The sequence below is a fragment of the Perca flavescens genome, chromosome 22, assembly GCF_004354835.1.
Source record: "Perca flavescens isolate YP-PL-M2 chromosome 22, PFLA_1.0, whole genome shotgun sequence".
Classification (NCBI taxonomy): domain Eukaryota; kingdom Metazoa; phylum Chordata; class Actinopteri; order Perciformes; family Percidae; genus Perca; species Perca flavescens.
This window is the reverse complement of record NC_041352.1, coordinates 16,743,599-16,756,824: the sequence shown is the minus strand read 5'-3', so window position 1 is coordinate 16,756,824 and position 13,226 is coordinate 16,743,599. Positions and strand designations below refer to the sequence as shown.

Here is a 13,226-nt window from a genome sequence, read left to right as displayed (position 1 = left end):
ACCAAATTGTCTTTTCAGCGCTGGGCAATCAAACCCAACCTTCCTAATCCAAACACCCTCAAACAACTATGTTCTCAGGAAGAAACCCCCTGGTGAGCTGATGCCAGGAGCTCACAAGGTAACGTAAGGTTTTTGACAAATAAACAACTTTGGTCAAAATAATGTTGAGCACTAGAATTAGTTTGCAGCATTGTTGTGTGTAGCAAGGGACGAAACTGAATTGATTTTGACATATTTAGCCAACTATAAAGATAAAAGGGCCAGTCACAAATAAATCCATGTGTTTATTTGAGTTTGACAAATGCATTATCTTCACTGTTTATATTGCAAAACTTAAGCAACAAATAGATTTTCAAATTTCTTGGAAACAACTATAATTTGAGGAAATGCAGACAGATTTCTAAGACAGTTATTTAAATCAAGGTATTGTTTTGTTGAGTTTAGAATAAGTGGTTAATTTCCTTGAAATAACTAAAATCTTAATGGCTTAAGATCTTATTTAGAGGTGCTGATCCTCATCCCAACCGCTTCACACTCGGCTGCGAACCGATCCAGTGAGTGCTGAAGGTCACAGGCCGATGATGCCATCAGGTCCACATCATCTGCAAAGAGCAGCGATGAGATCCCCAGCCCACCGAACTGCAACCCCTCCCCGCCCCGACTACGCCTCGATATCCTGTCCATAAATATTACAAACAGGATTGGTGACAAAGCGCAGCTCTGGCGGAGGCCAACCCTCACCTGAAACGAGTCCAACTTACTGCCGAGAACCCGGACACAGCTCTCACTTTGGTCGTACAGAGATTGGATGGCCCTGAGTAGAGACCCCCTCACCCCATACTCCCGCAGCACCTCCCACAGTATCTCCCGGGGGACCCGGTCATACGCCTTCTCCAAATCCACAAAACACATGTAGACCGGTTGGGCATACTCCCATGCTCCCTCCAAGATCCTTGCAAGAGTGAAGAGCTGGTCCGTTGTTCCACGACCAGGACGGAATCCGCATTGTTCCTCCTCAACCCGAGGTTCGACTATCGGCCGAACCCTCCTTTCCAGCACCTTGGAGTAGACTTTACCAGGGAGGCTGAGAAGTGTGATACCCCTGTAATTGGCACACACCCTCTGGTCCCCCTTTTTAAAAAGGGGAACCACCACCCCAGTCTGCCTCTCCTTTGGCACTGTTCCAGACTTTCACGCAATGTTGAAGAGTTGTGTCAACCAGGACAGCCCCTCCACACCCAGAGCCTTGAGCATTTCTGGACGGATCTCATCAATCCCCGGGGCTTTGCCACTGTGGAGTTGTTTGACTACATCAGTGACTTCCGCCTGGGAAATCGACAACAATCCCCCGTTATCCTCCAGCTCTACCTCTAACACAGAGGGCGTATTAGTCGGATTCAGGAGTTCCTCAAAGTGCTCCTTCCACCGCCCTATTACCTCCTCAGTTGAGGTCAACAGTGTCCCATCCTTACTGTACACAGCTTGGATGGTTCCCCGCTTCCCCCTCCTGAGGTGGCGAACAGTTTTCCAGAAGCACTTTGGTGCCGACCAAAAGTCCTTCTCCAAACTTCTCCCACACCTGCTGCTTTGCCGCTTTCACAGCAGAGGCTGCAGCCCTTCGGGCCCTTCGGTACCCTGCCACTGCCTCCGGAGTCCTCTGGGATAACCTATCCCGGGAAGACTCCTTCTTCAGTCGGACGGCTTCCCTGACCACCGGTGTCCACCACAGTGTTTGTGGGTTACCGCCCCTTGAGGCACCTAAGACCGTAAGACCACAGCTCCTCGCCGCAGCTTCAGCAATGGAAACTTTGAACATTGTCCACTCGGGTTCAATGCCCCCAGCCTCCACAGGGATGCACGAAAAGCTCCGCCGGAGGTGTGAGTTGAAAGTCTGTCGGACAGGGGCCTCCTCCAGACGTTCCCAATTTACCCGCACTACACGTTTGGGCTTACCAGGTCTGTCCAGAGTCTTCCCCCACCCCCTGACAAAACTTACCACCAGATGGTGATCGGTTGACAGCTCTGCCCCTCTCTTCACCCGAGTGTCCAAAACATACGGCCTCAGATCAGATGAAACGATTATAAAATCGATCATTGACCTTCGGCCTAGGGTGCTCTGGTACCAGGTACACTTATGAGCATCCCTATGTTCGAACATGGTGTTCGTTATAGACAATCCATGACTAGCACAGAAGTCCAACAACAAACAACCACTCTGGTTTAGATCAGGGAGGCCGTACCATTTAAACCCATGAAAATATTATTTTATTGCAAATTGTATGCTTGTCTGTTCACAAATTTAACATTTTTGCATGTTCAGCCGACCTGTTGTGCACTAACAAAACACTCTTTAGGCTAACAATTATTTGGAATTAATGAATTGGAAGTGTACCAACTGAAAACTGTCTGCATCGTTATTACGATTAATACAAAATAATATAGTCCTTTCCCAGAAGCCTTTTATTTATTCAGGGGAGTTTCACTGAAAGAGAGCCTCTCTTTTGAAGGAAAGCCCTGATCACATTCACACGGTTACACACATTCACACCTGGAAGCTGCCCAGTACAACCCCAGTCTGGTCTGCTGGCCACTGAGCAGCTCCAATGGAGCGATTGGGGTTAAGGGTTGTGTGTGACCTGTGAAAACAAAAAAAAAGTGAGTCTCTGTGATGTTTCAGTATAGAATGGTGGAGCTTTATGACTTTGTTTATAGGTGGACAGGGAGTATCGGGTGCAGAAAGCTCTTTTCTCTGCTGGCTTCCCTGTACCTCAGCCTCTCTTGCACTGCACTGATGTTGAGATCATTGGAACGGAGTTCTACTTAATGGAGCATGTGAGGGTAAGTTCTACCAAGGCCAAATTTCACAGTTTCCCTGCAGCTTGTATATTTATTACTGTTTTGCTTGACCTTTGTTCTATAGTCTAATGATAAGACGGAATTTGGACTCAACTGTGTTTGCTTGCTGACACAAGCTGATTTTGGCTTCTAAATACGTACTTTACCGTTATATAATGAGATGAGATGAAAAGATAATTATTGTGAAAAAAAGATACTCTTGCTTATTCCTCCCTATTGAGCAGGGGCGTATATTCAGGGATATTCGTCTCCCTGGAGTGAGTCCAGCAGAGAGAACTGCTCTATATGTGGCTGCAGTGGAAGCGTTGGCAAAGCTACATTCACTGGACCTGGCATCACTGAACCTCGAAGGATATGGAAAAGGATCAGGTTACTGCAAGAGACAAGTGAGCACAACACACTGTAGCTTATTCTATACATCAAAATAATGTTATGCGTCTTGCCTGGAAAAGGGGAGTTAGAGTTTTGACATTCAAAAGTGGCTTTCCATCTCTAAAGGTGTCTACCTGGACAAGGCAGTACACTGCAACAGCCCACAGAGACGTTTCAGCCATGAACGAACTGTCTGATTGGTTGATGAAGAATTTGCCAGCCAATGATAACGAGGTCACGCTTGTCCATGGAGATTTCCGATTGGACAACTTGATATTCCATCCAACAGAGGTACAACGTTGCAAACAATTGCTTTACCGACATTGTCTGCTTCATGTGACAGTAATGCTCTACAAAGTGTGTTCGATGTCATTAGGCACGTGTTATGGCACTGTTGGACTGGGAACTGTCTACCACTGGGCAGCCCTTGGCAGACTTGGCCTACTTCCTCATGCCTCACTACTGGCCTACAGGCTTGAACATCGTCAGCACAATGGGCAGCTTAAAAGGAATAGAAGGTAACAAACAAATAACAAATATGGAACGTTTGCTCTAATATATGGACATCCGGTGCTCTAACATTTTTGTCTAAACATACATGTGTGTATATACATAGTATCTGTTCCACTAATTGTTGTGCCTTATCCGTCTCCTTGTCTCTCCAACCAATGAGCAGGTATCCCGACTGTGGATGACCTGATCTCCATTTACTGCCGGTGCCGGGGTATCCCATGTGCTCTGCCACAGTTGAATTTCTACCTGGCCATGTCTGTCTTTAAAATGGGAGGAATTGCTCAGGTTTGTACCTATTATTTAAGTACAAAGTTCAACTGCAATTTTGTCCTTATTTGCAGTGGTGGAATGTAATTAAGTGCATTTACTCAAGTACTGTACTTAAGTACAAATATTATTATATATATTATAAATATGTTACTTGTACTTTACTTCTGTTCATGCCTCTTTCTACTTCTACTCCAACACATTTCGGAGAGAAATATTGTACTTTTCACTCCACTACATTAATCTGACAGCTTTAATTCAATTCAATTTTATTTATAGTATCAAATCATAACATAGGTTATCTCGAGACACTTTACAGATAGAGTAGGTCTAGACCACACTCCCCAACAATTCCAACAATTACAGTAATTCCCTCAAAAGCAAGCAGTGCGACAGTGGCGAGGAAAACCTCGGACAGACCCAGGCTCTTGGTAGGCGGTGTCTGACGGGCCGGTTGGGGGTGTGATGAACAGTGGCAATAATAGTCACATTAATAATGGAACAGTGACTGGATGTAGCGGGAAGCTGCAGGGTTCAGCAGGAAGCAGCAGGGTTCAGCAGGACGCAGCATGACATTGCAGGGCACCGCTGAGCTCAGCAGGGAGTGCAGCAGGACCACGGCGACAGCTGGAACCAGAATCTTGGTTCCAATGTTCTCCAAGGAAATACGCTGGGGGGAAAAAAATAAGGACTCCGGGGAGTAAACTCCCCAGAAGCTAGGATTAGTAACAAGCATTTTTGGGACGGGATACACACAAATAGTAATATAAAGGGAGAGGAGAGAGCAGCTCAGTGTGTCAAAGGAAGGAAGTCCCCCGGCAGTCTAGAACTATAACAGCGTAACTAAGAGAGACAGGTCATAAGGAGAGGTAGCTTTTTCGGGCTTAGAACTCTCCCCCTGCCGGATCGGGCTTGGCTGGCCTACCTCCCTCTACTTTGTTATGTATTATTAATCTAACAATTATGAAGAGAAGCAGGTGGGCCAGTTAGGTGAACACTGCAACTCCTCACTCCCTAACTATAAGCTTTATCAAATAGAAGAGTTTTAAGTTCATTCTTGAAAGCGATTACAGTTTCTGATCCCGAACCCAGATCGGGAGCTGGTTCCATAGGAGAGGAACCTGATAACTGAAGGCTCTGGCTCCCATTCTACTTTTAGAGACTCTAGGTACCACCAGTAACTCTGCATTCTGGGAGCGCAGTTCTCTAGTGGGACAATAGGGTATTAGGAGCTCTTCTAAATATGATGGTGCTAGACCATTCAGAGCTTTGTAGGTCAAGAGAAGGATTTTAAACTCAATCCTGGATTCAACAGGAAGCCAGTGCAGAGAAGTAATACAGGAGAAATATGATCTCTTTTCTTAGTTCTTGTGAGAACACGCGCTGCAGCATTCTGGATCAGCTGGAGAGTCTTAAGGGACTTATTTGAGCAACCTGACAGTAGGGAATTACAATAGTCCAGCCTGGACGTAACAAATGCATGGACTAGTTTTTCAGCGTCGTTTTGAGACAGGATATTCCTAATTTTGGCAATGTTACGAAGATGAAAAAAGGCTGTTCTTGAGGTTTGTTTTAGATTGGCATTAAAGGATATATCCTGATCAAAAATAACTCCTAAATTTCTGACAGTAGTGCTGGAGGCCAGGGCAATACCATCCAGAGTAGCTATGTCTTTAGATAATGAGGTTCTGAGGTGTTTAGGTCCCAGTACAATAACTTCAGTTTTGTTAGGGTTTAACATCCGAAAATTATAGGTCATCCAGGATTTTATATCTTTAATGCACGCTTGAAATTTAGCTAGCTGACTGGTTTCGTCTGGTTTGATTGACAAGTATAATTAGGTGTCATCCGCATAACAGTGAAAGTTAATTGAGTGTTTCCTAATGATATTGCCTAGAGGAAGCATATATATAAGGAGAATAGAATTGGTCCAAGCACTGAGCCTTGAGGAACCCCATGGCTAACTTTAGCGTACTTGGAGGATTTATCATTAACATTAACAAATTGAGATCGATCAGAGAAATAGGACTTAAACCAGCTTAGAGCAATTCCTTTAATGCCAACCAAGTGTTCCAATCTCTGTAACAGGATTGAATGGTCAGTAGTGTCAAATGCAGCACTAAGATCTAGTAAAACAAGAATGGAGACAAGTCCTTTGTCTGCAGCAGTTAAAAGGTCGTTAGTAATTTTCACCAGTGCCGTCTCTGTGCTATGATGCTTTCTAAATCCTGATTGAAAGTCATCAAATAAACTATTGCTATGTAGAAAATGATGTAACCGATTAGCAACCACCTTCTCAAGGATCTTGGATAGAAAGGGAAGGTTAGATATAGGTCTATAGTTTGCTAAGACCTCAGGATCGAGTGTGGGTTTTTTTCAGAAGAGGTTTTATCACAGCTACTTTAAATGACTGCAGTACATAACCTGTTAATAAGGACATATTGATCATATATAGTAATGAAGTGTTTACCACGGGTAACGCTTCTTTGAGTAATCTCGTTGGGATGGGGTCTAAGAGACAGGTAGATGGCTTAGCTGAGGATATCTTTAACATTAATTGTTGAAGGTCTATAGGATAAAAGCAGTCTAAGTATATGTTGAGACTAGTCGTTATTTCTAGCGACTCTGCGTTTAAAGGTGAACCGTTAGAAGTTGAGGGCAAAAGGTGACGGATTTTATCTCTAATTGTTGTAATTTTATCAATAAAGAAGCTCATGAAGTCATCACTACTCAGAGCTAGAGGAATAGATGGCTCAGTTGAGCTGTGACTATCTGTCAGCCTGTCTACAGTGCTGAAAAGAAACCTTGGGTTGTTCTTGTTTTCTTCTATTAGTGATGAGTAATAGTCTGATCTGGCCTTTCTTAGGGCCTTCCTATAGGTTTTGAGATTTTATTGCCAATCCAAACGAGATTCTTCCACTTTTGTGGAACGCCACTTACATTCGAGGTTTCGCGAGATTTGTTTTAATTTGCGAGTTTGGGAGTTATACCAAGGTGCTAATTTCCTTTGCTTCATCATCTTCTTTTTCAGGGGAGCAATGGAGTCTAAGGTCGTCCGTAGGCAAGTCGTAGCACCGTCTACAAATGTATCAATTTGAGAGGGACTGAGGTTAACATAGAGGTCCTCTGTTATGTTAAGGCATGACATAGAGTTGAATGCTGTTGGAATATCTTCTTTAAATTTAGCTATAGCACTGTCAGATAGGCATCTGGTGTAGAAGCTTTTATCTAATTTAATATAGTCAGGTAGTAAGAATTCGAAAGTGATTAAAGAATGATCTGATAATACCAAATTCTGCGGAAATATTATTAAATCCTCAATTTCAATACCATATGCCAGCACAAGGTCGAGGGTGTGGTTAAAACAGTGCATCGCCTTGTGCACACTCTGACTGAAACCGATTTGAATCCAGTAATGAGTTGAAAGCAGTACTAAGGCTATCATTGTCAACGTCCACATGGATATTAAAATCACCTACAATAAGTATTTGGTCTGATTTAAGGACTAAACATGATAAAAACTCTGAGAATTCAGATAAAAATTCAGAATACGGACCTGGAGCCCTGTAAATAACGAATATAATTGGCTGTAATGTTTTCCATTTTGGATGTTGAAGATTAAGAACAAGACTTTCAAAGGAGTTATAATTTAATTTAGGTTTAGGAGTAATTAACAGGCTTGCATCAAAGATGGCTGCAACTCCCCCTCCTCGGCCTGAGCCTCTAGGAATTTGGGTATTAATATGACTGGGAGGAGTGGCTTCATTTAGACTAACATAGTCTTCATGGCCCAGCCAGGTTTCAGTAAGACAAAATAAATCAATGTTATTATCTGATATCAACTCGTTTACCAATAATGCTTTAGAAGACAGAGATCTAATATTTAATAGTCCACATCTAATTTTCCTTTTTTGTTCTATCGTTGCAGTCGTTTTAATTCCAATTAGGTTGTTAAGTACAGCGCATCTTTTGTTTACCTTTTGATTTAACCGATCTGAGTCTGGGAAAAGACACCGTGCTTATTAGACTATGAGTGGGTGACTGCTCCAACGGAAGCACAGGGGGGCGCGTAGTACTGCACCCCTGATTACTAATATCAAACTTGGGTTGTCATGGTTTAGGTCTGATAAACTCAGTCAGATTTTTTGATATGAGAGCGGCTCCGTCCCAAGGGGGTAAGCTTCACTTCAGAACTCGAGTCATCATGGCGCCATTTTGTTGCTAACTGGCCATCACCTCCTGTTAGCATTCCGCTGACCGCCATTTTTTTTTTACGTCACTTGACTGCAAATAACTTTACATCTGAAGCGTTTAAAGACTCTATTTGTCCGTTGTTTAGTTCCAAAGAAACACGACAATGTATAAAACGCTCCATTACCTTGTACCTCCAGAGCAACGGGGTCTATTGGTCCATTATATACTGTCTATGCTCTGGACGGAGACCAGTGAAGGCTATTAGAAGCACTTTTCCGGTGATGGCCAGCTTTACTGCGCAGCCTCCAACTGAGAGAATGTGACGTGAGCAACGTGTCTGAAAGTTGGAAGTCTTCTAGTAGCTGTGCCAAGAGAAATCTCAATCATTCCCAATCTTACAGATACGGAGACTGTAGGTGTATGTAAGGAGATAACATGGGCACAGGCTAATTATTGATCACTAACATGCTAGTTAACATTAGTAATTAAACCTAAACTTCTCATGTAAGTCGAAACTGCCTGCGAGCTTCTCCTGTACTATACGGTAATTCCTCTACTATGCGACAGTAAGTCACTTGGTTATGACACAATCGTTAGCTTATTTTTACAAAAACGTCTGCTACGGAGCCATAACGTGAGGTACAAGGTAATGGAGCCTTTTATACATTGTCGTGTTTCTTTGGAACTAAACAACGGACAAATAGTCTTTAAACGCTTCAGATGTAAAGTTATTCGCAGTCAAGTGACGTAAAAAAAAATGGCGGTCAGCGGAATGCTAACAGGAGGTGATGGCCAGTTAGCAACAAAATGGCGCCATGATGGCTCGAGTTCTGAAGCGAAGCTTACCCCCTTGGTTAACACAGGAACACCGGAAGTGACACAATACGCTCACCTTACACGTCAGCACGTCCAAAGCGTTCGTCCCTTTAGTTACTTTACAAAGTAAGATTTTGGACTTCTTCTTCTTCTTCTTCTTTAGAGTTTAACGGCAGTTGGCCTCCAAGTCGTTGCATTACTGCCTCCTATTGACAATTTCTCAATATCTTATTTATTCAGACCAATATACTACAATTTCCTAAAAACACCAGTACCTTTCAAAAACGCAAATAGATATTTCCGTCCATTCATAATAACACCACTTTCAAGGACATCTGTAATCCTGAGTTCACCTAAACCTAATTTCCGTAGTCCAGCAAACATAACCTCTCTTTCTCGGACATATTTCCTGCATGACATTAATACATGCTCCACTGTCTCCATTACCTCACATACATTGCACAGGCCAGTCGGATGTTTCCCTAATATAAAAAGTGTACCATTTAATCTACTGTGACCTATTCTCAGCCTACTGACGATTACTTGTTCTTGTCGGTTAAACCCACTGTAACTCATCCCTCCTTGGCCTACCTTAGCCTGAATCATATGCAATTTCCTCCCCTTATTTCCACCATCCCAATACTGTTGCCACTGTCTGGAAATTTCTTCCCACACAATGCTTTTCCCCTCTGACTTTGATAGTTTAGTATTCAGTTCCACAGCACCCTTCTTAACCGCCTCCTTTGCCAATTTATCCACTCGTACAGCTAACAAAATACCTAACAATTCAACAGCATACACACTTAAATAGTCTGAGGTTTTCCTACTGACTCCAGTCTGATAACTGGGAATCACCACTGCAGCCCCCGTTGCCCCTGTCAGTAAATCTTTTGATCCATCAGTAAAAACCTGTACATACCCACCATAATTTCTATCTCTATAATCGTAATATTCTTGAACTATGTCAACTATCTTATTCTTGCGCTTAATATTCAACAACTCCAGGTCTACACAAGCAATATTCAGCATCCAGGCTGGCATCACAGGCCACAGAACAGTTGAGCAAAATTCAATTTCCTGGACTTTCATCTGCTCTGCTATTTCCTCACCTATCCATCCAAAACTTGCCTTTCTCTCTTTACCCCTCTCCCAGCAATTCTCCAATACCCTCTTTGTAGGATGCCAGACATCATGGCCTTTTAAATTTATCCAATAATTGGCCATAAGCTGTTTCCTACGGAGCCACAATGGCATTTCACCTGCCTCAACTTCCAAAGCACAAACTGGAGCAGTTTTCATCGACCCCAAACAAATCCTCAGTGCACGGGCCTGAATAACATCCAGGTCAGAGAGTACAGATTTAGCTGCAGATCCATATACAATACTGCCATAATCCAACCTAGATCGTATTAAGACTTGATATATATACTTCAGTGATGTAAAGTCCGCCCCCCACTCCAAACCTGCAAGACATCTCATAACATTGATCACCTTTTTACATTTACTAACCACCTGTCTAACATGTTCTTTCCACGTGAGTCTCATATCAAAATACACACCTAAAAAAACGAAAAGTATCAACTCTCTCCAACTTATTTCCATATAGTGTCAGATTACACTCATGGAGTTTCTTCCTTGTAAAGAACATAGTTTTAGTTTTTTCCACTGAAAATTTAAAACCCCATTGTGTTCCCCAGTCTGCCACTCGCGTAACTGCATCCTGCATTTTCTTAATCAAATAGTCAATATTTCTCCCTCTTTTCCACATAGCTCCGTCATCAGCGAACAGTGATCTACCTATTTCCATCGGAATATTCACATACACATCATTTATCATAATAGAGAAAAGCGTCGGACTCAATACACTCCCCTGAGGCGTCCCATTTTTAACAACAAACATGCTGGATACCTCAGAACCTATCTTCACTCGTATGGTCCTTTTATCCAAAAAAAACATTATCCAATTGAACATATTCCCCCCAACTCCAATCTGATGTAACTTTATTAGCAGCCCCTCAGTCCATAACATATCATAAGCTTTCTCCACATCAAAAAACACTGCAACCACTGTCTCTTTATTTACTTGGGCTTTCCTTATTTCATCCTCTAAACACACCACTGGATCCATAGTATTCCTAACTTTCCGAAAACCACTTTGATAAGCTGCCATCAGGCCTCTACTTTCAATAAAATGTACTAACCTCTCATTTATCATACGCTCCATTAATTTACAAATGTGTGAAGTCAATGCAATTGGCCTATAATTCCCAGGCCTGCTTGAATCTTTACCTGGTTTCCGTATTGGTACAATCAACGCCTCTTTCCAACTCTCTGGCATGTTACCCTCCTCCCAAACTTTGTTATATAACAACAATAATTTCTCCAAGCCATCAGAATTTAAATGCTTTATCATACTATAACAAACCTCATCTTTACCAGGCGCAGTCATACCCGACTTATCCAGTGCTTTCCTCAATTCCCCCATACTGAAAGGGACACTCAGACCATCACCATCACACTTAACTTTCCTGCATAGAGCCTCCATGTTGTCCGCTTTTGTTTTTCCTCTACCTCTTTTCTCAGCTACAGACAAATTATCCGAGCTATGCACTTTAACAAATGTAACTGCCATCAACTCTGCCTTTTCCTTATTAGTTACTGCTGTCACATTCCCTTCAGTCAGAACTGGGTAACTCCCTCCCTTCTATCACCTCCCATCTTTTTTATCATACTCCACACCTCACCCACTTGCGTTTTGCTACCAATCGTATCACAATAATTCCTCCAATGTGACCTTTTAGCATGTCTCACTGTCCTCCGCACTACAGCCTGAGCTTGCTTGTATTGTATCATATGCTGAAAATTATGAGTCCGTTTCACTATTCTGAAAGCCCTGTTTCTATTCCTCACAGCTTCCTTACACTCATCATCCCACCATGGCACTACTTTCCTCTTCTTACTACCTTTACTTTTAGGAATGGATTCCAATGCTGCCAATATTATGCCTTGCTTTATGTAACTGTCAAGTGACTCTATAGACATTTCCGCATTGGCCTGATTTAGACATTTATCGCTGACCTGCAAAAATTTACCCCAATTTGCCTTTTCAAGGATCCATTTCCCCCCTGATCCTTCGCTAACCAACGAGGTATTAACATTTATTTTACACCAGATTGGATAATGATCACTTCCTATAGTCCCTTCCTGATACACAAACCAATCACATATTGGTACTATAGTACTAGATACAAATGTGAGATCAAGCACAGATTCTTTACCCACCGTAATATCTATTCTCGTTTTACTACCATAATTTAAACAAACCAGGTTCCTCTCATCTAACAGCTCCTCAAGCACCAATCCATTTTTATCTGTGCTATCACTCCCCCACAACATGTTGTGCCCATTAAAATCACCGCACCACATAATGTTCCTACTATCCTGGCCTTCTACCTCCTCAAGTAAGCGTAACTCTAATCTCTTACAGGGATTATAATAATTTACAATTACCAACTCCATTTCCACAGCCCACACCTTCACTACCACATATTCTTGTTCATTCCCTATACCCAGTACTCTATAAGGAAGGCCTTGTTTTATAAAAGTGACACATCCTCCACCTCTCCCGTCTCTTCTATCTCTTCTCACCGCCAAATACCCATATAAAATAAAGTCTAGCCTAGAAAGTAACCAGGACTCTTGAACACAAACAATGTCTGGTTTATCTCTCCTACTTACAATAAACTGTTTGAAATCTTGTCCATTCGATAATAAACTCCTTGCATTCCATTGTAGAATTAACAACACTATTAATATCAACTGAAACACGTTACCTCTTGGCCAGATTGCACTCTAAGCTCATCATTCACTTCTTCCCATTTTAACCCTCTCATACCCAAATTATGTTCTGCTGCTTTCACAATAATCTGAATCCGTTCAGTTTTAGATTTAATCTCACAGGTTGCATTAATAACTCCCGCTATAAACGTTACCAAGTTCTTCTTCTCTCTCCAAACTTTGTTTCTCCTGTGGTCTTTTGCTGCTTCCCTCTCTCTGCCACCTTCCCCTTCCACCTGTCTTTTCTGGCCTGCCATCTTGACTGCCTCAGCATATGAAACTTTTCCCCTTACCCTTATCTGTTGTACCTCCACCTCCTTTTTCAACACCTCACAACCCCAATAAGCAACGCTGTGACTGCCTCCACAATT

General features: G+C 42.4%; 1 protein-coding gene across 2 annotated transcripts in view; it reads left to right on the top strand.

Annotated features, from left to right (window-relative positions):
• Positions 1–13,226, top strand: part of acad11 (acyl-CoA dehydrogenase family, member 11) — a 34,404-nt gene that overhangs the window by 427 nt on the left and 20,751 nt on the right. For both annotated transcript variants that reach the window (XR_003691447.1, XM_028568894.1), the window contains exons 2-7: positions 19–118; positions 2,713–2,838; positions 3,081–3,242; positions 3,355–3,519; positions 3,605–3,746; positions 3,905–4,026. Coding sequence is in view for 1 of the 2 variants with exons in the window: in XM_028568894.1 (XP_028424695.1) it covers positions 19–118; positions 2,713–2,838; positions 3,081–3,242; positions 3,355–3,519; positions 3,605–3,746; positions 3,905–4,026 (817 nt within the window). In the remaining variant the exon portion in view is untranslated. The remainder of the gene's footprint in view (positions 1–18; positions 119–2,712; positions 2,839–3,080; positions 3,243–3,354; positions 3,520–3,604; positions 3,747–3,904; positions 4,027–13,226) is intronic.